The 21,620-nt window shown below is 38.4% G+C and overlaps 2 protein-coding genes across 2 annotated transcripts in view; one reads left to right on the plus strand and one right to left on the minus strand.

The window, feature by feature from the left end:
- aven (apoptosis, caspase activation inhibitor) overlaps window positions 1-12,117 on the minus strand; it is a 119,775-nt gene extending 107,658 nt beyond the window's left edge. Inside the window, exon 1 of the mRNA XM_061886492.1 lies at window positions 11,848-12,117. Coding sequence (XP_061742476.1) covers window positions 11,848-12,042 — 195 coding nt within the window. The 5' untranslated portion in view covers window positions 12,043-12,117. The remainder of the gene's footprint in view (window positions 1-11,847) is intronic.
- The window catches only part of chrm5b (cholinergic receptor, muscarinic 5b), a 57,924-nt gene extending 36,447 nt beyond the window's left edge, over window positions 1-21,477 (plus strand). The window contains exon 2 of the mRNA XM_061886491.1: window positions 16,237-21,477. Within this exon, the coding sequence (XP_061742475.1) occupies window positions 16,299-17,795 (1,497 nt within the window). The 5' untranslated portion in view covers window positions 16,237-16,298 and the 3' untranslated portion in view covers window positions 17,796-21,477. The remainder of the gene's footprint in view (window positions 1-16,236) is intronic.
- Window positions 21,478-21,620: the final 143 nt, after the last annotated feature.

The following is a 21,620-nucleotide window of genomic DNA, read 5'->3' on the forward strand; positions in this document are numbered from 1 at the left end:
CAATCCGGATGGTTATTTTTCTATTTGTTCCAGAGGACACCACGTCCATAGTTGTCAAATATAATTTAAAATGTGGACTCGTCAGACCACAGAACACTTTTCCACTTTGCATCAGTCCATCATAGATGAGCTAGGGCCCAGCGAAGCCGGTGGTGTTTCTGGGTGTTGTTGATAAATGGGTTTTGCTTTGCATAGTAGAGTTTTAGCTTGCACTTACAGATATAGCGACCAACTGTAGTTACTGACAGTGGTTTTATGAAGTGTTCCTGAGCCCATGTGGTGATATCCTTTACACACTGATGTCGGTTTTTGATGCAGTACCACGTGAGGATCAAAGGTCCGTAATATCATCGCTTACGTGCAGTGATTTCTCCAGATTCTCTGAACCTTTTGATGATTTTACGGACCTTAGATGGTAAAATCCCTAAATTCCTTGCAATAGCTCGTTGAGAAATGTTGTTCTAAAGCTGTTCGACAATTTGCTTACAAAGTGGTGACCCTGGCCCCATCCTTGTTTGTGAATTACTTAGCATTTCGTGGAAGCTGCTTTTATACCCAATCATGGCACCCACCTGTACCCAATTAGCACACCTTTGGGATGTTCCAGATAAGTGTTTGATGAGCATCCCTCAACTTTGTCAGTATTTATTGCCACCTTTCCCAACGTCTTTGTAACGTGTTGCTGGCATCAAATTCTAAAGTTAATGATTATTTGCGGACAAAAAAATGTTTATCAGTTTGAACATCAAATACGTTGTCTTTGTAGCATATTTAACTGAATATGGGTTGAAAATAATTTGCAAATCATTGTATTCCGTTTATATTTACATCCAACACAATTTCCCAACTCATATGGAAACGGGGTTTGTATGTGCCAGATGGCAACTAATGATTAGCGGCATAAACTGCCAGCTAGCAATTAGCTTGCTAGTTTTAAGATGGCGATGAATGTGCCAGCTAGTGATTGAAGTTCAAGTTTCAAGCTGGCGATTTATGAGCAAGTTGCCAGTTTGCTATTAGTGGTGCTATACTTTGTTTTACCTTGCAGGTTTAAGATGAAAACATGAACAAATAATTATATTCATGTTCGCATCTTAAATAGCTGGCAATTAACACTCGAGTTGCCAGCTAGCGATTAATGCGCAAGTTTCCAGCGAGCGATTAGAGCTGTGGTTCCCAGCTAGCCATTAGGGCGCTGGTTGTCTGCAAGTGATAAACGCGCAAGTTTAAAGCTAGAAATTAGCGTACTAGTTGTTAAATTGTTATTAATGGGGCTATATTGTATTGTATGATGCAGGCTTCTTACATATTCATGTTTGCTTTTAAGATGGCTAGCGATTAACGCTCTAGTTACCAGCTAGCGATTAAAAATGCAAGATGCCTGCTGGTAATTAATTCGCTAGTTCTAAGCTATTGTTTAATGTGCAAGTTTCAAGTTAGCACTTATCGCGCTAGTTGTCAGTTTGCTATTATTGCTGCTAAATTGTATTATACATTGCAGGTTTAAAATAAATACAATGTTTGTTTTTATAATAATAATAATAATAGTAATAATAATTGTATCATATTCATGTTAGTATTTAAGATAGCTAGCCATTCACGCTAGTTGCCTGCTAGAGATTAACGCGCAAGTTTCCAGCAAGCATTAACAGCGCAACCTGCTTGCTTGGAATTAATTCGCTAGTTTTAAGCTACCCATTAACATGCAATTTCCAGCGAACAATTACCGCTCAAACTGCCAGCTAGCAATTAACTCCTTAGTTTTAAGCTGTCGATTGATGTGCGTTTCAAGCTAGCACTAGTCGTCAGCATGCTATTATTGGGGCTGTACTGTGTTGGCGGTGGTATTAAGCCTCGCTGTTACGAACTCCAAACTTTGACCCAATAAGTCCAAAAGGTCGGATTGGCTTGAAATTTCTCACATAGCTGTACAAAACGATCACTGTAACTTTAGGTCGTTCAGCCGAATCGCCACCAAATTTGGTACGCACCTTTAGAGTACTGCCACGCACACGTGAGTAAAATGTCCATATGATTACACAACTGTGAGGATATCTGCAATACATACATTACATTTTTGGCACAACCCATTTGGGGTGCCACAACTGTGTCCTGATTTTATCACTGTACAAATAATCCAGTCTTAAAGTTTAAACAACTAAAAGAAATGGGGGAAAAACAGCAAAAAAGTTCACTGTAATGACAAAAAGTTGAAATGTTGATGAAACAATATCACTTTTTTGAAGTTTTTTGACATATTTATCTCCAAAATGTATTGCAAAAGCTTTTTCTTGGACACTAAAGTATTACTATTATTTTTTTCAATCAAGTATAACAGAATTTTAGCGTTTGAATTTTGTCCACTGAATTATTATTATTTTTTTTTTTTTTACATAGAGTCATGCTGACACTGTGCTTAAAAAAAATCAGTTTGTTAAAATAGTGTTTTAAAATTTAACGCGTATAAAATTAAAAGTATATGTGTAAAATGTACACATAAATATGTATAAAAATTTACTGCACAAGAATTCAGTGCCATTTTGTTGCTTCAAAAGTCAAGACTACATCCATCCATCCATTTTCTACTGCTTGGTCCCTTACAGGGTCACGGGCGACTCACTTTTGATAAATCAAGACTGAAGCAAGTCAAGTTTTAAGTCTGCACTGAAGTTTTTTTACACTGAATTTTTACACACTGATTTTGAAAAACACTATTTTAACAAACTGAATTTTCAAAAACACCCATTTTGCTCACAAATGTTGATTCAATTATATTCTTAGTATAATTTGAACAAATTCAGTATCCAAAAAAATCTTTTGTAATCCATCCATCCATTTTACCACCGCTTGTCCCTTTTTGATGTTGCGGGGGGTGCTGGAGCCTATCTCAGCTGCATTTGGGCGGAAGGCGGTGTACACCCTGGACAAGTCGCCACCTCATCACAGGGCCAACACAGATAGACAACAGTCACACTCACATTCACACACTAGCGCCAGTTTAGTTTAGCCAATTAACCCATCCCCAGGTGCATGTCTTTGACGGTGGGAGGAAGCCGGAGTACCCGGAGGGAACCCACGCAGTCACGGGGAGAACATGCAAAGTCCAAACAGAAAGATCCCGAGAACGAAATTGAACCCAAGACTACTCAGGACCTATTAAAGACACAAATTAACTTACATAACAGATAATGTGATGTACATTTGATCACGGTCACATACTCAGTGTGTGTGTATATATATATATATATATATATATATATATATATATATATATATATATATATATACATATATATATAGGGGCTTCACGGTGGCAGAGGGGTTAGTGCGTCTGCCTCACAATACGAAGTTCCTGCAGTCCTGGGTTCAAATCCAGGCTCGGGATCTTTCTGTGTGGAGTTTGCATGTTCTCCCCGTGAATGCGTGGGTTCCCTCCGGGTACTCCGGCTTCCTCCCACTTCCAAAGACATGCACCTGGGGATAGGTTGATTGGCAACACTAAATTGGCCCTAGTGTGTGAATGTGAGTGTGAATGTTGTCTGTCTATCTGTGTTGGCCCTGCGATGAGGTGGCGACTTGTCCAGGGTGTACCCTGCCTTCCGCCCGATTGTAGCTGAGATAGGCGCCAGCGCCCCCCGCTACCCCGAAAGGGAATAAGTGGTAGAAAATGGATGGATGGATATATATATATATATATATAGAGAGAGAGAGAGAGAGAGAGAGAGAGAGAGAGAGAGAGAGAGAGAGAGAGAGGCAACAGCGCCCCCCGCGACCCCAAAGGGAATAAGCGGTAGAAAATGGATGGATGGATGAATGATATATATATATATATATATATATATATATATATATATATATATATATATATATATATATATATATAAATAAAATCAGGGTAACATACTGGGTGACACGGGCAAAGGCGTGAGGTTGTGCGTTCACGGTTACATATTCTTCATTATCACAAAGTCAACATGTTTTCCCCGGAATATAATAAAAGACCACAACGGCTGGTAACAGACCCACTAAAGGGTTTTTTTTATGATTGCAATCAAGGAGCCCGTATGAAGCAAAGGAGATTTATTTGATTGCAATCACGGGGCCCCTATTGTTTCCCTTCTAATTCTGTCATTACAGCACCAGGAGGATCCGCTGACAGAATGTGCCAGTGGAAATGAAGGAGAGCCCTCTAGTGTCATTTTCAAAGCAAACACGGCCTGATAATGCACTTCAAGTGTTTTGGGTTTAAATGTGCACATAATTCAAGTGTTCCACCGCGACTATTTCTCCCTCATCAACCTGCATGACCTGAAAGGGACTTGGGCAGTAAACGCATATCAATTAAAGGCTGATGTCGCTTTGATGAAAACAAAAACAATGCACAGCAATGATGCAGGAAATACATTCTTCAAAGAAAGAACATTTTTTAATATAGTAGATATGCCATTAATCCTTTTTCCTACCGCTTAGATACTGTTACACATATGTATCTTGCAACTACTCTTTTAGCATGCGTCATTTAATGAACTATAATTTGAGTACAAATACATTACCTATTATAATTCTGACTAATACAATTTGATTTATTGCGGAGAGTAGGGCTGAATTATCACGACAATTAATATTTTTTATGACCTATGGAAAATAAGGACCAGAAGAAAAATATATTAAATGTAAAAATTTTTTCATTCAAATCCAACCTTCCTCTGATTGTAATCCCATCAGCTGTCGTCAAAGCGGAAAGGAAATGACAAGTCAACACAAGAATGGAAAACACTCAATTAATGTAAATAAAATGCTAAAATCACATTGAACGCTGAACAGTACTTCTTAAAGGAGGTGTAAAAATAAGGAATATGTAAGAAATGCTAAAAGTAAGAAAATAGTGCAAAGTGAAAACGTAAACAGAGAAACCAGAGAAGAACTATTTTTTGCAGGTTTAGTGCCAGCTGTGCTCTGAAGCAGTGGTTCTCAAAGGGTGGTACGCGTACCCCTTGGGGTACTTGAAGGTATGCCAAGGGGTACGTGAGATTTTTAAAAAATATTCTAAAAATAGCAACAATTCAAAAATTCTTTATAAATATATTTATTGAATAATACTTCAACAAAATATGAATGTAAGTTCATAAACTGTGAAAAGAAATGCAACAATGCAATATTCAGTGTTGACGGCTAGATTTTTTGTGGACATGTTCCATAAATATTGATGCTAAAGATTTCTTTTTTTGTGAAGAAATGTTTGGAATTAAGTTCAAGTACCCAGATGGATTTCTATTACAATCCCCAAAGAGGGCACTTTAAGCTGATGATTACTTCTATGTGTAGAAATCTATATTTATAATTGAATCACTTGTTTATTTGTCAACAAGTTTTTAGTTATTTGTATTTCTTTTTTTCCAAATAGTTCAAGAAAGACCACTACAAATGAGAAATATTTTGCACTGTTATACAATTTAATAAATCAGAAACTGATGGCTTAGTGCCATATTTTACTTCTTTATCTCTTGTTTTCAACCAAAAATGCTTTGCTCTGATTAGGGGGTACTTGAATTAAAAAAATGTTTGCAGGGGGTACATCACTGAAAAAAGGTTGAGAACCACTGCGAGTCTAAAGGGTGAGCACGGCTAAGGTGGTTCACCACATTTCTGGGGTAATTTTTCCTGTTTTATCAACAATTTCTTCATTTTGACCTTCTCTTTTCACTCCATGCAAAGAATCTATCCCGAGACAACAAGACAGTGCAACCAAACTAGACAGTTGGCACCTGATTAGCTATTAGCATGTCCCTCCCACTGATCAGTGATCACTTCCTGCGTTGCTCAGTTACAAGACAGCAAGTGCTTTTGTTCATGCAACCAACCTTGCTATGCAATTTCCTCTTTCTATAAAGAAAAATTGAACGTCATGTCGAACATTTTTATTGATATCTATTTCGAGTCTATTGCGATATATATAGATATGTTATTGTCCAACCTTAGTAACAATTTTTCAATTATTTCATTGATAAACACCAAGCAACTTGAACATTCTGAATATGATTTCATCAAATAAAAATAAAAAATATCTGTCCAACACCACATACTATTAAAGAATAATAGAACTAATTACCGTTAGCAACAACACCAAAACAAGTGGCGTTACATCTCTTTTTGATTGACCAAAATAAAAATGTATTTTTCCCTGGCAGTAATATGTGCCTGCCCCTTAGAAAGACAATATAAGCCACACCCACTAAATTTGAGAAGAAATGTACTTTTCCCATATACTAGCTGAAGATATATACGTTTATACGCAAATATTTTGTAAATGTTTTTTACATACCTTAGTTATTTCCAAATAGTGTGTAATACGGCAGGAAAATGGCTGATCAAACAAAACAGAGGTCATCGTCATGAAGCTAGCTCTCCAATCAGCTAAACAGACTCAATAAGTCCATGGTGATGTTTTGGTGAATTTACTGAGGAATTTGTGAAACTGAAACAATACAAAAAGAATGACGTTGTAAGTTAATAATGCTAACACGGACACTCGTAAACGTGTTAGCATATTAGCTCATGCTAACGACACTAGCTTGAATACATTACGATAGCACTTACAAATACGCCTGAAAATGAGTCCAACAGACATCACACATGGGATGGTTTAGTAAATAAACAACTTATGTTGTACTGTAAAACTTACAAACGTTGCTTGGAGTGATGAATGAACAATCCATAAGTGTAGATTTGCAATTGCTATGGACAAATAGAAAAACGGCACTGCAGTGAGTGAATTCGTCCAAAAGATAGCGCTACAGGGCTGGGCGATATATCGAATATTCTTGATATATCGCGGGTTTGTCTCTGTGCGATATAGAAAATGACAATGTCGTGATATTTGAGTACAAGTCTTCACATGGTTGCTTTTAGCTGCGGGCTTTACACTACAGCTGTTTCTCACTCTCTTGTTTATCCTTCTCACAGAGACATAAAACAAGCTCACCTTCTTACATACGTCACATACTGTCACGCATGCAACGTCACATGCTCTCGCCGAGCAGAGAGGTAGCTACATGGGTAACGTTAGCTGTGATGCTAACGGAGCGTTGCGAGTGGTAATACGAGTGAGAGAAGGTGCAAATCTGATAACAAATGAAGGAATAATTAATTCCCAAGAAAAACGGCACGTGGTCCATCGTCTGGCGGTGGTTTGGCTTCAACTGGGAAGATGTTTTACAAGTATGCGGCCAAAGCGTTGATACAAAAAAAGTAGCACCACTGCTAATTTGTAGCATCATTTGAAAAGTCACCCGCTAGAGAATAAGGAGTGCTTGAAACTCTGCATGTCAACATCTATGCCGGTGCCACACCAACAAAATGCCCAAGCAACCATTTCCACATCAAAACCGTATGAAAAAAATAGTCAACAACAGAAGGAGATAACGTCCGCAGGAACCTACCACATAGCGAAGGACATTCACTATTTGATTTCCTATTATGCAGCTCATTCTTATTTGACACTTATTGAAATATCTTGTTTGACATCATGCACAAAAGTGCACTTTATGTGTTTTAAATTATTGTAATGGCGTTCTGTACAAAAAGTGCACTTTAATTCAGTGTTGTTTTGATAGGTCATCTTAGTGACATCATGCACTAAAGTGCACTAATAGCTTATTTTAAAATGTCTCTAACAATCTTGCACTTTCTGTTATGGAATTTACATGAATGTTTGTGCCACTGCTTAATAACTGTTTAATAATACAGTTTTGGTCAATTGACTTAGTTGTGATTACCCTCTCTGCATGAAAGTTTAAAATGAGCATATATTAATGCAGTATGAAGAAGAATGTTTTAATGTAGACACATGAAATCATCGTACTGCTATGATTATATGCATCAAGTGTTCATTTAAGGCAAAGGCAAAATATCGAGATATATATCGTGTATCGTGACATGCCGTAAAAATACAGATTTCAATAAAAGGCCATATCGCCCAGCCCTATAGCACAATCAAACACCCTTTCAGAGTTTTTTTTTTAATACAATTATTTTTATTATTGCCGTCCGCAAAGACAAATCCACAAATTAGCCGCTCCGTCTTAAAGGCCGCAGGGTTCAAGGGGTAGGAAAAAAGTAGCGGCTTAAGGCTGGAATATACTCGCCGTCTTGTATGATTTGTAGTCTCTTCCAAGGGTAGTGTCTCTAGCAGACTAGATATACTGTGTATTCACTTCCAGTAAAAAAAGGGATCATATGAACCAAAACATGGACGTCTTTGTCTCCGCTGGAACTAATCATTCACAATCATCAGGTTACTTTTAATTGACCTTGCACTTATAAACCAGAGGAAAATACTTTCGTGAAGATGGACTGCAAAACTTCTGAACAATTATCAACCATTCGAGACATGGTCGCAAGAGAGATCTAACATGGAATTGTGAATAAATAAAAGTTATGGTAAGGTAGCGACATGCTGGTGTTTACTTGTATAGTCAGCTTCAGAGTTGACAAATCTTTGTAAATATACCGTGCCTGAAAGAATATTGACGTAGAATAAGAGGGGTAGCGTGAGAGGAAAAGACGCGTGTGCGCGGGATCAAATGTGTCGGATTTCAACGTCTCCGCGCAGGATTTGTAATGAAAGTTAAGTGTCGTACTTTCATTTTGTGACTTCTTCTGGACACAACACCACAATAAGCAGAAAAACACACATTCAGTAATTATTTTTGGAGCGCACCGAGATATTAACTGTTTTATTTCATACAATAATTTGTGCATTTCCAGCAAAAAGTCTGCTCGCCTGTGTTCAGGGACCATCCTCTGCAAAAAACTGACTATTCCCAGCCCTGCAAACCTAAGATTTTTTGGAGGCGCACGCAAGGCTTGCGAAGGTCGGGGCGCAAGCTAAGCGATGCGAGAGTATACACCAGGCTTTATAGTCCGGAATTTAAGGTAAATGATAGAGCATTTTTTCCAATAAGAAATAGTAAAAGGTGACTCTAGATAACCATGAAGTTTAACTACTCATTTTGTCATCAACTTATTTCACTCTTAGGCCTTTTCTTTCAAATTGTGGCCTCTTGTCAAATGCTTTCTCATTCGTCCTGTAGTTTCTGTTTGCTGCAGTCACCGCTAATAATGCCAGTTTTCGGCTTAACAGCACAGGCAGCTTCCTACTGTTTCCATAAATCTTTGTGAGGGTGACTTATCTTGCAGTGTATGTTTTAAAAACTATGGGTAAAATGGTAAAGAAATACCACACCACATAAATCCTAAACACCAGGCCTCACGCGCAGTATGATGACATCACAGATAAGCCACCATACCATAGAGGTGAGGAGGGGTTTAGGAGCCAGGCAGCAGCACAAGCCACAGCATAGAGACCAACGACAAACAAAGAGATGATAGGCCTTTATTATTATTAGCTCATTTTATCGGTTGATTTTATCGGAATTACCGATATGACATTATCATTGCCATTATTGCTCGATAATTATCGACCGCCAATATTACTGTGCCTCCCTTAAGTCTAACAGTTTCAGCTGTAATTAAGTAAACATGTATTTGCTTCGGTTCACAACTAGGGTATCAAAACCCGCTGCCACGGTCAACACATTTTCATTTTGGCAATCTCTTGTGAAAAGGGCTGATAGGGCACATTTGTTTTCTTGTTTTTCATTAGCAGATATTGTTCTATATTGATTTTGTCTCTTTTGTGTATGTTTCTATGATTAAAGTTAAAGTACCACTGATAGTCCCACACACACACACACACACACGTCAAGAGTCTGGGTTTCATCCTTGACAACACACTCTCCTTTCAAGCCCACATAAACAATATTACCCGGTCTGCTTACTTTCATCTACAAAACAATCGACTTCGCCCATCCCTTACCCCACATACTTCTGCCATACTAGTCCATAGCCTGGTCACCTCTTGCATGGACTACTGCAACTCTATCCTGTTTGGTGTCCCTCACAAATCACTGAACAAACTTCAGCTTCTCCATAACTCTGCAGCCCGGATAATCACCAGAACCCCTTCAATGCAGCACATCACCCTTGTTCTGCAGCAACTCCACTGGCTCCCCATCAAACATCGTATCCACTTTAAAATAATTCTCCTCACTTTCAAAGCCATCCATAACCTCTCTTCGTCATATCTCTCTGACCTGCTCCATGTCGCCACGCCCTCACATTCCCTAAGATCTTCTTCATCCATCCATTATTATCTAAACTGTCCACCGTGGATGCCCGAGCTTTCAGCTGCTCTGCCCCACATCTTTGCAAATCTCTACCACCAGACCTTCGTAACTTAGACTCAATATCCCTCTTCAAATCAAGACTCAAAACACACCTATTCCTGACTGCTTTCTTACATTGTAATCATCTGATCTTATCTATCTTTGTTGTTGTCGTTTTTATCCAATTTGATTATATCGTTTAGATTCTGTACGGTGTCCTTGAGTGCCCAGAAACGCGACTAATACCTTGGTCTTCACTTGTTTGAATAAATTATTTTTTTTCTTTTTTTTCTACTTTGCTTCAATTGCTTCAAGACAATTTTAGAGAAAAAATAAAACCTTAAAATTGATTTTAGGATTTTTACCTTTTGAATTCCTTCCTCTTCTTTCCTGACAATTTAAATCAATGTTCAAGTATTTTATTTTTATTGTAAAGAATAATAAATACATTTAATTAAATCCTTCATTTTAGCTTCTGTTTTTTTGACAAATAATATTTGTAAAATATTTCTTCTAACTTATTATGATTAAATTTCCCAAAAATTCTGGCAAATCTAGAAAATCTTTAGAATCAAATTTAAATCTTATTTCAAAGTCTTTTGAATTTGTTCTGGAAAATATAGAAGAAATAATTGATTTGTCTTTGTTAGAAATTTAGCTTGGTCCAATTTGTCATATATTTTAACAAAATGCAGATTGGATTTTAACCTATTTAAAACATGTCATCAAAATTCTAAAATTAATGTTAATCAGGAAAAATTACTAATGATGTTCCCTAAATTATTTTTTTAATTTTTTCAAAAAGATTCGAATTAGCTAGTTTTTTTCTTCTTTTTTTCGGTTGAATTTTTTATGAGTCGGAATTGAAGATAAACTATGTTTCAAAATTAAATTTTTTCCCGTTTTCTCCTCTTTTAAACCGTTCAATTAAGTGTTTTTTTCATCATTTATTCTCTACAAAAAACCTTCCGTATAAGGAATAAAAATGTACGATGGAATGACAGACAGAAATAACATTTCTTTATAGTGAAGTGAATTATATTTATATAGCGCTTTTTCTCTAGTGACTCAAAGCGCATTACATAGTGAAACCCAATAACTAAGTTACATTTAAACCAGTGTGAGTGGCACTGGGAGCAGGTGGGTAAAGTGTCTTGCCCAAGGACACAACGGCAGTATCTAGGATGGTGGAAGGGGGAATCAAACCTGCAACTCTCAAGTTGCTGGCACAGCCACTCTACCAACTGAGCTATACCGCTCAGATTTATAGATTATATATATAGATTTATTTATAGATTATATATATAGATTTATTTATTTATAGATTATATATATAGATTTATTAAAGGTAAATTGAGCAAATTGGCTATTTCTGGCAATTTATTTAAGTGTGTATCAAACTGGTAGCCCTTTGCATTAATCAGTACCCAAGAAGTAGCTCCTGGTTTCAAAAAGGTTGGTGACCCCTGCTTTAAAAGATACAAAACACGCTCCGCTCGTCAACTATCATGCGTGGAAGACGTCATTCTAATTTGTCGTTTTTTTTTCCCATATTTTGTATATTAGTTTAATATTAACTTCATATGACAACATTTGGAAGTTCCGAGGGGGCTCCAATTACCCGGTTTCGGAACGCCGCTCCATTAGTGTCTCCTCCTCGTCCACGACCGCGGTGGTGGTCCTTTTTCCCCCGGCCGCGGTGTTGGCCTCCCCTGCCTCTTCCTCTGCGTTCACCGCCGAAGTTGTCATTGTCGTTTCCTCCACGGCCGCCTCTTTTCGAACTGCCTCCTCTGCCTCGACTCGGTCTGACTTCCATTGCTGTCCAACCTGACCACCGGACAGCTTTGCGCGTGGCACCAAATGTTACTGGCGCAAAAGGGTGTTACATTGAACCGTGTCCGGCGAAACACCAACAATATAAAAAAAGGTTTCCTGTTCATTTGTTTGGCGAGATTACAGTTCCAAAAGTGAGAAATCAGTTAAAAAAAATACAATGTGAATAAAACATATATGCAAAATAAATTATATTTAATGTGGAAATAATTAATAGAACTGAATACCTGCTCTATTTTTGGCCATGATTTGTGTTGCTACTCCCATAAAACATGTATTTTCCGAAGGTTTTTCATGTTGAAAATTAATACAATTTAATGTTCAAATCTGTCACAGATGTACAACTTACTAGAAATTCCATCCATCCATCTTCGTCCGCTTATTCGAGGTCGGGTCACGGGGGCAGCAGCCTAAGAAGGGAAGCCCCGACTTTTTTCTCCCCAGCCACTTCATCCCATACTTGCCAACCTTGAGACCTCCGATTTCGAGAGGTGGGGGGCGGGGGCGGGGTTAAGAGTCAAGTATTTCATATATAAATGGGTTGTACTTGAGTAGCGCTTTTCTACCTTCAAGGTACTCAAAGGTCTTTGACACTACTTCCACATATACCCATCCACACACACATTCACACACTGATGGAAGGAGCTGCCATGCAAGGCGCTAACCAGCACCCATCAGGAGCAAGGGTGAAGTTTCTTGCTCAGGACACAACGGACGTGACGAGGTTGGTGCTAGGTGGGGATTGAACCACGGCCACGATTGCGCTGTGCCACGCCGTCCCTATATATATATATATATATATATATATATATAAGAAATACTTGACTTTCAGTGAATTTTATATATATATATATATATATATATATATATATATATATATATATATATACACACACACACACACACACACGTTGGGAAGACAATATCTCCCGACTTGCCTGGGAACGCCTCAGGATCCCCGGGGAGGAGCTGGATGAAGCGGCTGGGGAGAGGGAAGTCTGGGCTTCCCTGCTTAGGCTGCTGCCCCCGTGACCCGACCTCGGATAAGCGGAAGATGGATGGATGGATGGATGTACAGGACTCTCTCAGAAAATTTGAATATTGTGATAAAGTCCTTTATTTTCTGTAATGCAACTAAAAACATGAAAATGTCATACATTCTGGATTCATTACACATCAACTGAAATATTGCAAGCATTTTATTATTTTAATATTGCTGATTATGGCATACAGCTTAAGAAAACTAAAAAATCCTATCTTAAAAAAAATTGAATATTTCCTCAGAACAAGTAAAAAAAAAGATTTATAACAGCAAAACAAAATTAAACATTTGAAAATGTCAATTAATGCACTCAGCACTTGGTTTGGAATCCTTTTGCACGGATTACTGCATCAATACAGCGTGGCATGGAGGCAATCGGCCTGTGGCATTGCTGAGGTGTTATGGATGCCCAGGATGCTTCAATAGCGGCCTTCAGCTCATTTGCATTATTGGGTCTGGTGTCTTTCAGCTTCTTCTTCACAATACCCCACAAATTCTCTGTGAGGTTCAGGTCAGGGGAGTTGGTAGGCCCATGGAGGACAGTAATGCCATGGTCAGTACACCAGTTACTGGTGGTTTTGGCACTGTGGACAGGTGCCAGATCATGCTGGAAAATTAAATCATCATCTCCATGGAGCTATACAACAGATGGAAGCATGTACTCAGGTGCATTGACTCTGGACTTGATGAAACACAGTAGACCAAAACCAGCAGCTGACATGGCTCCCCAAACCACTGCTGACTGAGGGAACTTCCGTTGTCTAGAGTTCAGGAGTGGCTTGACTATGGGAATACGGCTATTGAAGCTGTATCTGTTGAAAAGCTCTATGGAGATGATGATTTCATGATTTCAAAATCATGATTTTTTTTTCATGCTTGAAATAAGAAATCATTACTTTGAAAAATTAGTTTTATACTTGTGAGTATTGATGACTCAGCTGTGCAACAGTTGATATTCTAGTTTCAAGCATGTTTTACTCAATATAGGTCATAAAATCTCAGCAACAAGCTGTAATATCTTACTAAGATCATTTAGGACCAAAACACTTAAAACAAGTAAAACAATCTAACATAAAATCTGTTTAGTGAGAAGAATTATCTTATCAGACAGAAAATAAGCAAATGTCACTCTTATTTGAGATATTTAATCTTAATCAGATTTCAGTTTTTTCAGTGATGGACAGCTGGAAGACTGAGCTGCAAATGTACTGTAGACATTCCCCCAGCAGCACCTGCAGTGAGAAAACTAGTCCAAAAGATGGCGCCATAGTAAAAACATTTACACACCATTTCAGTATCTTTGATTGTGTTTTATGCAAAGAAAAATCCATAAATTTGCTGCAGTTTTATAAGCCACAGGCGTAGGAAAATAATAGCGGCTATCCAGCCATCCATCTTCTTTCGATTATATGAGGTCGTGTCGCAGGGGCAGCAGCCTAAGCAGGGAAGCCCAGACTTCCCTCTTCCCAGCCACTTCGTCCAGCTCCACCCGGGGGATCCCGAGCGTTCCCAGGCAAGCCGGGAGACATAGTCTTCCCAACGTGTCCTGGGTCTTCCCCGTGGCCTCCTGCCGGTCGGACGTGCCCGAAACACCTCGTTCGGGTGGCATCCTGACCAGATGCCCGAACCACCTCATCTGGCTCTCGATTCGGAGGAGCAGCGGCTTTACTTTGAGCTCTTTTCGAATAGCGGCTAATCGTCCGGAGTTTACGATGTGCGTTTAAAAAGATGGTTTCAACTAAATTCATGCAATAATTCGTTTTTAATGCATGTAAATATACCAGGTGTGTGTGTGTGTGTATAGGGCGGCCACCATGTGTTTAGGTGGGGTACCCTAGTGGTTAGAGCAGAGGTGTCCAAAGTGCGGGGCCATTTGTGGCCCGCAGCTAATCGTTTACCGGCCCGCCACACATTCTGCAAAAATTGCAAAATTGATAGTATTGCAAAAATAAAAAAAATAAAAATGTAAAAGTGGAATGAGGTGAAATCTAATGAGAAAAAGTGGCAATGTTGACACAAAGCTGCCATGCAGGCAGTTTTTTTGCTCCTTTTGTCTTTATTTTCTTTTTTTTTCTCCATTGCTCAACAAAAAAAGGACAAAAAAAATCGTTGTTTTAATGAATTGTTACTTAAAAATTATCACTTTAAAATGTTTTATGTGGAAAAAAATATTGCATATGTTGTGTGGTTGCCATATAAAAACATCAATGTTTTGACAAAAGAGCATAAAACAAAATAATAGTTCAAACTTAAAATCGACAGATATATCGGAAGTTGATCTTGAAATTTAAGTGTTAAAAGTAAAAAAAGACGAATAAAAATGTATCACTTTATGAGTGGGGATCCTTTCGGATCTCAAATATATTTAGTAAGATTTTATTTAACTTTTCACTGTGATTACTCAAAACTATTAAGTAATTAAAATCAATGGTGTCCTGCATTATTGATTTTTGAGGTCTTTAATTGCTAAATAAAGGAACTCTCCTGAAGGAATCAATAAAGTACTATCTATCTATCTAAATACTGCATATTTCAGTTTTACTATAAAAAACAATTTGTTTGATAGAAAATGCATAAAACCTTTTTTGTTTTACTTTATATCAACCTCAAGTTGATATAGAGATTTACTGTAAGCATTAAATAAAAAACTGACTTGTTTTTAACATTTTAGTGACTGAGACCCTCTATGCTCCTCAAGAGCCTTAAGGATTAAAAAAAAAAAATCCATATATTTTGTTATGGTTTGAAAATTAAAAATATCAAAACGGCCCCGCATGCTTAAATTTTTTGTGTGCGGCCCTCTGTGGAAAAAGTTTGGACACCCCTGGGTTAGAGTGTCCGCCCTGAGATCGGTAGGTGGTGAGATCAAACCCCGGCCAAGTCACACCAAAGACTATAAAAATGGGACCCATCACCTCCCTGCTTGGCACTCAGCATCAAGGGTTGGAATTGGGGGTTAAATCACCAAAAAATGATTCCCGGGCGTGGCCACCGCTGCCGCCCACTGCTCCCCTCACCTCCCAGTGGGTGAACAAGGAGATGGGTCGAATGCAGAGGACACATTTCACCACACCTAGTGTGTGTGTGACAATCATTGCTACTTTAACTTTTTAATATATTTTCTTCTTTTTGCAGGAAAAGAAGATCCCTTCCTTTAGGCATCTGTCAAAGACAACCTGGACAAAAAGCGCACCGTCATGGATGGAGATCACCCAAACGGCACTTTTGCCAACACCACGCGCATCCACTCCGCTCCCCACAGCCTCTGGGAGGTCATCACCATAGCGACGGTCTCGGCCATCGTCAGCGCCATAACCGTCGTGGGCAACGTTTTGGTGATGGTGTCCTTCAAAGTCAATAGCCAGCTGAAGACGGTGAACAACTACTATCTGCTGAGTCTGGCCTTCGCAGACCTCATCATCGGCGTGTTGTCCATGAACCTGTACACCACCTACATCCTGATGGGCTACTGGTCCTTGGGAAGCTTTGCGTGCGATCTCTGGCTGGCCGTGGATTACGTAGCCAGCAACGCTTCCGTTATGAACTTACTGGTGATCAGCTTCGACAGATACTTCTCCATCACCAGGCCGCTGACGTACAGGGCGAAGAGGACCCCGAAGAGGGCGGCCGTCATGATCGGACTGGCGTGGTTGGTCTCCTTTGTCCTGTGGGCGCCGCCCATCCTCTGCTGGAAGTACATCGTCGGAGAGGAGAAGGAATCGTCGGACGAATGCCAGATTCAGTTTCTAACGGAGCCCGTGATCACATTTGGGACGGCCATCGCCGCTTTCTACATCCCGGTGTCTGTCATGACCATCCTCTACTGCCGGATATACAAGGAAACCCAAAGGCGCACTAAGGATCTTGCGGAGCTCCAAGGACTCCACACCGATCACGTCCAGGAGGGGACTAAAGCGCGCAAAACCATCATTCCTTCTTGTTTCAACTTTGCCGGGGAGCGGAGGGACCGGAGTCAGGCCTCATGGTCGTCGTCGAACCAAAGCAACGCCACGAAGACCACCACCAGGTCGGACGAAGCGTGGGTGAAAGCCGACCAGATCACCTCCTTCAACAGCTACTCCTCGTCCGACGAGGAGGAGCACCACGCTTCCATCGAGACGCCGCTGGGATCCCTCCGGGAGAAAAGTGACAAGAACGGCCAAGCGGCCGACTACGCGGAGGATCAGTATTCGCCTTCGAGGAAGAGCAGCAAGAAGGGCTTTTCCTACAAGTTCACCACGCCGGCGCCGAAGGCTAAAAAAGGCAGCCCTCTTCCTCCTCAGGCGTCTCCTCGTGTTCCAGAAGCTGGCAAAAACGCCTCGCCTTCTTCCAAAGCCATGGACCCGGTCCTGAAAAACCAGATCACCAAGAGGAAGAGGATGGTCCTGGTGAAGGAGAAGAAGGCGGCCCAGACCCTCAGTGCCATCCTGCTGGCGTTCATCCTGACGTGGACGCCGTACAACATCATGGTGCTGGTCTCCACCTTCTGCGCCAAGTGCGTCCCCACGTCGCTGTGGCACCTGGGCTACTGGCTGTGCTACGTCAACAGCACCGTCAACCCCATGTGCTACGCCCTGTGCAACAAGACCTTCCAGAAGACCTTTCGCATGCTGCTGCTGTGCCAGTGGAGGCGGCGGCGGGGCGAGGACAAGCTGTACTGGTGCGGCCAGAACCCCAACGTCAAAATGACTTGATGGGAGGCTGGAGCGTACCCCAGCCGGCACATGGGACACCCTAGGCGGGTCGCCAGGGCATTGAGCGAGGATGGATCCCGCACTGCTACGTGAACCACGACAATGGCGCTTTTGTCGATATCGCTGATGTTCGCGGTCAGCATGACGTATGTGACGCATGTGACTTTTTTCTTTTCTTTATAGTGACGTGATCGTCTGAAACAGTTTGACTTTTGTTAGCCTGCAGCATTTTGGCAGAATAAAATCAAACAAAAAAAAAAAACGGTGTAAAAGAGAAGAAACTTGACGTAATGCGAAAAAACTGAAATTTTGATAACTATAAATGATATGCCGCCAATACCACAAAGCGAAGTAAAAATCTTTAAAATTATCTATACATTTTACAGTAAAAAAAAAAAAAGTCAACAGAATTTGACTGTAAAATTTCCGAAGTTTTAGGATTGTTATTTTTTTTTTCCACCAAGTACGGTAGGTTTGTAAAAATGTTGGCAACTGAGCTGCGTTTTTTTGTTTTTTTACCGTATGATTTTCAGTTGTTTATTTTCCAGTGTCTTACTGTAAAAGGGAAAACGTTATTCTTTTCACGGTTATTTATCCAAAAATGTACGGTTGTTTTTTACAGTGAACTACTGTAAATGAGAAGAAAATAAATTCTAACAAATGAGCTAACAATTTTTTACTGTAAAAATCTGTGGTGGTTTTTACAATGCACTACAATGGAAAAACAGTATCAGTTTTAGGTTTTACAGTAAAAAAAAACTCAGTCAACTAAATCTTACCGTGAAATTTACATTATTTTTGTGTTTTTTTTACACAAAAGTACTGTAAATAAAAAAATCTGCACCACTTTTATTTTTATGGTAAAATTCTCGCAACAAAGCTGCATTTTTCTTTTTACCGTATAATTTGCAGTCTTTTTACAGTGTGTTACTGTAAAAGGAAAAACATTAGCACTATTCTATTTTCGGTAAAACTCTATGCTGCCAGTTTTTTACCGTAAAAATTACGGTTGTTTTATACAGTGAATTATACTAAATGGAGGGATAAAAAACGTTACCACTTTTACGGTAAAATTCTAGCAACTAACAATTTTTTACAGTAAAACAAACTGGCAGGTCACACGCCAGATTTTTTACCATAAATATAAAAGTGGTGCAGTCTTGATTTACAGTACTTTAAATTGAACAGTAACATTGAGTTAAAAGGAGCCATTTTTTTTTTTTACTGTAAAATCTAAAACAGGTTTATGGTTGTTTTATTCAGTGCATTACTGTAAATTGGGAAAAAAAAATGGTACCACTTACAGTAAAATGATAGCAACTGAGCTACCGAATTTTTACTATAAATAACTGGGGTGGTATTTACAATGCATTACTGTGAAAAAATTAGCAGCATAGTCAACTGAATTTTACCGTTAAATTTACGGTATCTTTGTTGTTTTTTACACAAAAGTACTGTAAATACAAGAACGGCACTACTTTTATTTTTATGGCAAAATGCTGGCAACTAAGCTGTTTTTTTTTTAACCATATAATTTGCAGTCATTTTTAACGTGTCTTACAGTAAAAAAAAAAAAACAAAAAAAACAGTAGCACTATTCTTTTTACAGTAAAATCTGGCGACTGTGCATCCAGTTTTTTTGCGTGAAATTTAAAGTTATTTTATACAGTGAATTACTGTGAATGGAAAAAAACTATACCATTTTTGCAGTAAAATTCTCGCAAATGAGCTATCAATTTTTTATTGTAAAAATCTGAGGTTGTTTTTAAAATAAATTACTGGAAAAACAGTACCAGTTTTGTGTTTGAAAGTTTAAAAAAAATACTAGCAGCTCAGTCAACATAGTTTTACTACTAAATCTACAATATTTTATTCTACACAGAATTACTATGCATTTAAAGTACTGCACCAATTTTATTAAGGTAAAATTCTGGCAACTGATCTGCTTTATTTTTTTTTTAGTAAAACTTGCAGTTTTTACAGTGCATTACTATAAAAGGAAAAACATTACAACTATTAATTTTGTCGACTGCTCTGCCAGTTCTTTACTGTCGAATCTGCGGTCATTGTTTTTACTCAAACTTTATCACTATTCTTTTCACGATAAAACTCTGGCAACTGGGCTCCAAATTTTTATCGTAAACTTTTACGGTGCATTAGTGTAAATAAGGAAAAAAAACAATACCACTTTTACGGTAGAATTCAAGTGACAGAGCTGCCATTTTTTTACCGTAAAAAATCTGCGGTTGTTTTTATATTTGCATTTCTGTATAGGGGGAAACGTTACCACTTTGATTTTTGCCGACTGAGCTGCCAGTCTTTCTACCGTCAAATATGCGGTCATTTTTTTTTTTTACAGTGAATTATTGTAAATGGAAAAAGATTAGCACTATTCTTGTACGGTAAAATTCTGGTGATCAAGCTGCCAGTTTTTAACGGTAAAATTTACGGTCGTTTTTACAGTGCATTACTGTAAATGGCAAAACAGTACCAGTTTTATTTATGTATTATATTATTTTTTACAGTTAAATTCTAGCAACTAAAATGCAAGTTCTTTTTACTGTAAAATTGTATGGTAATTGTTTTACAATGCATTACTGCAAATCACAAACCTGCACCACTTTTTCATTTTGGTAAAATTCGGGCAACAAAGCTGCTGTTTCTTTCCTACCGTTTCCACAGTAAAAACTAGCACCTCGGTTTTAGTTTTTTTTTTTTTTTTTCATTTTTTACAGTGCATTTCTTTTACAGTAAAATTTTAAAGACTGAACTGGCAATTTATTTTACGGCTGTTTTGACCGTGCATGACTGTAAATATAAAAAGTGTACCAGTTTTATTTTTTTACAGTAAAATTCTGACAACTAAGCTGCAAGTTTATTTACTGTAAAATCTACAGTAATTACTTTTACAGTGCATGACTGTAAATGTTAAAACGGTACCAATTTTTTACAGTAAAATTGTTGCCACTGAGCTGCCAGGTTTCCCCCCTGTAAAATCTTCCGTTGTTTTTAGGGTGCATTTATTTCCAAGACAAACGTTTCATGGCAGCATTACAGATGCCACCATACCTGCTGTGTCCACCAAAACTACAAGAGACCACGACTAAAGGAAATACAGTACTTTTTTTTGTTCGGTTGTATTGTCAATTTAATGAAAATAAAAGATTAAATGGGATGTTTGAATGTATTTAAGTGGCATCTCAAATGCCATTAAAAGTGAATAAATTCATATATTTATTTTGCCATTTGACACAAAAATATAGAAAATGTAATTTACACATGCACTGTATATATATATATATATATATATATATATATATATATATATATATATATATACATGACACATTAATATTCAGGCTACGTGGGATTCACTTATTACTACCCAAGTGACAATTTTTGTTTTCTATCCAAGTGCTTGCATTTGATGTTTTGTTTTCAAGGGCTAAGCTGCTGCTCTGTATTACATTTACAGTGTTAATATGCCATCCACTCATATTTGTAAATATTAGACAGTCAAAGTCAGTCTATTCCACAAGTGTTTCAGCATAATGACACCTGACTAGAATGATGTCCCTGTGATGGATGTAATATTGAAAAGTTGCACTTTCATGTCATTGGATGATGTAATGTCAAACTGTGCCTTTGTGTGATTCATCTGTGGTAATGTTGCAGTTATGTGAAGGTCTATGCGTGACTATGTCAGCTGAATTATAATTTGTTATCTATAACATTGGCTCTGTCCTGATTTGTACACTTTAGGTGCTGTTTTTGCAAGTCAAAATCACTTATGTCAGAATATTAATAAAAAAAGGAAGCTTTGAC

This window comes from Nerophis ophidion, linkage group LG24 (genome assembly GCF_033978795.1).
Source record: "Nerophis ophidion isolate RoL-2023_Sa linkage group LG24, RoL_Noph_v1.0, whole genome shotgun sequence".
Classification (NCBI taxonomy): Eukaryota; Metazoa; Chordata; class Actinopteri; order Syngnathiformes; family Syngnathidae; genus Nerophis; species Nerophis ophidion.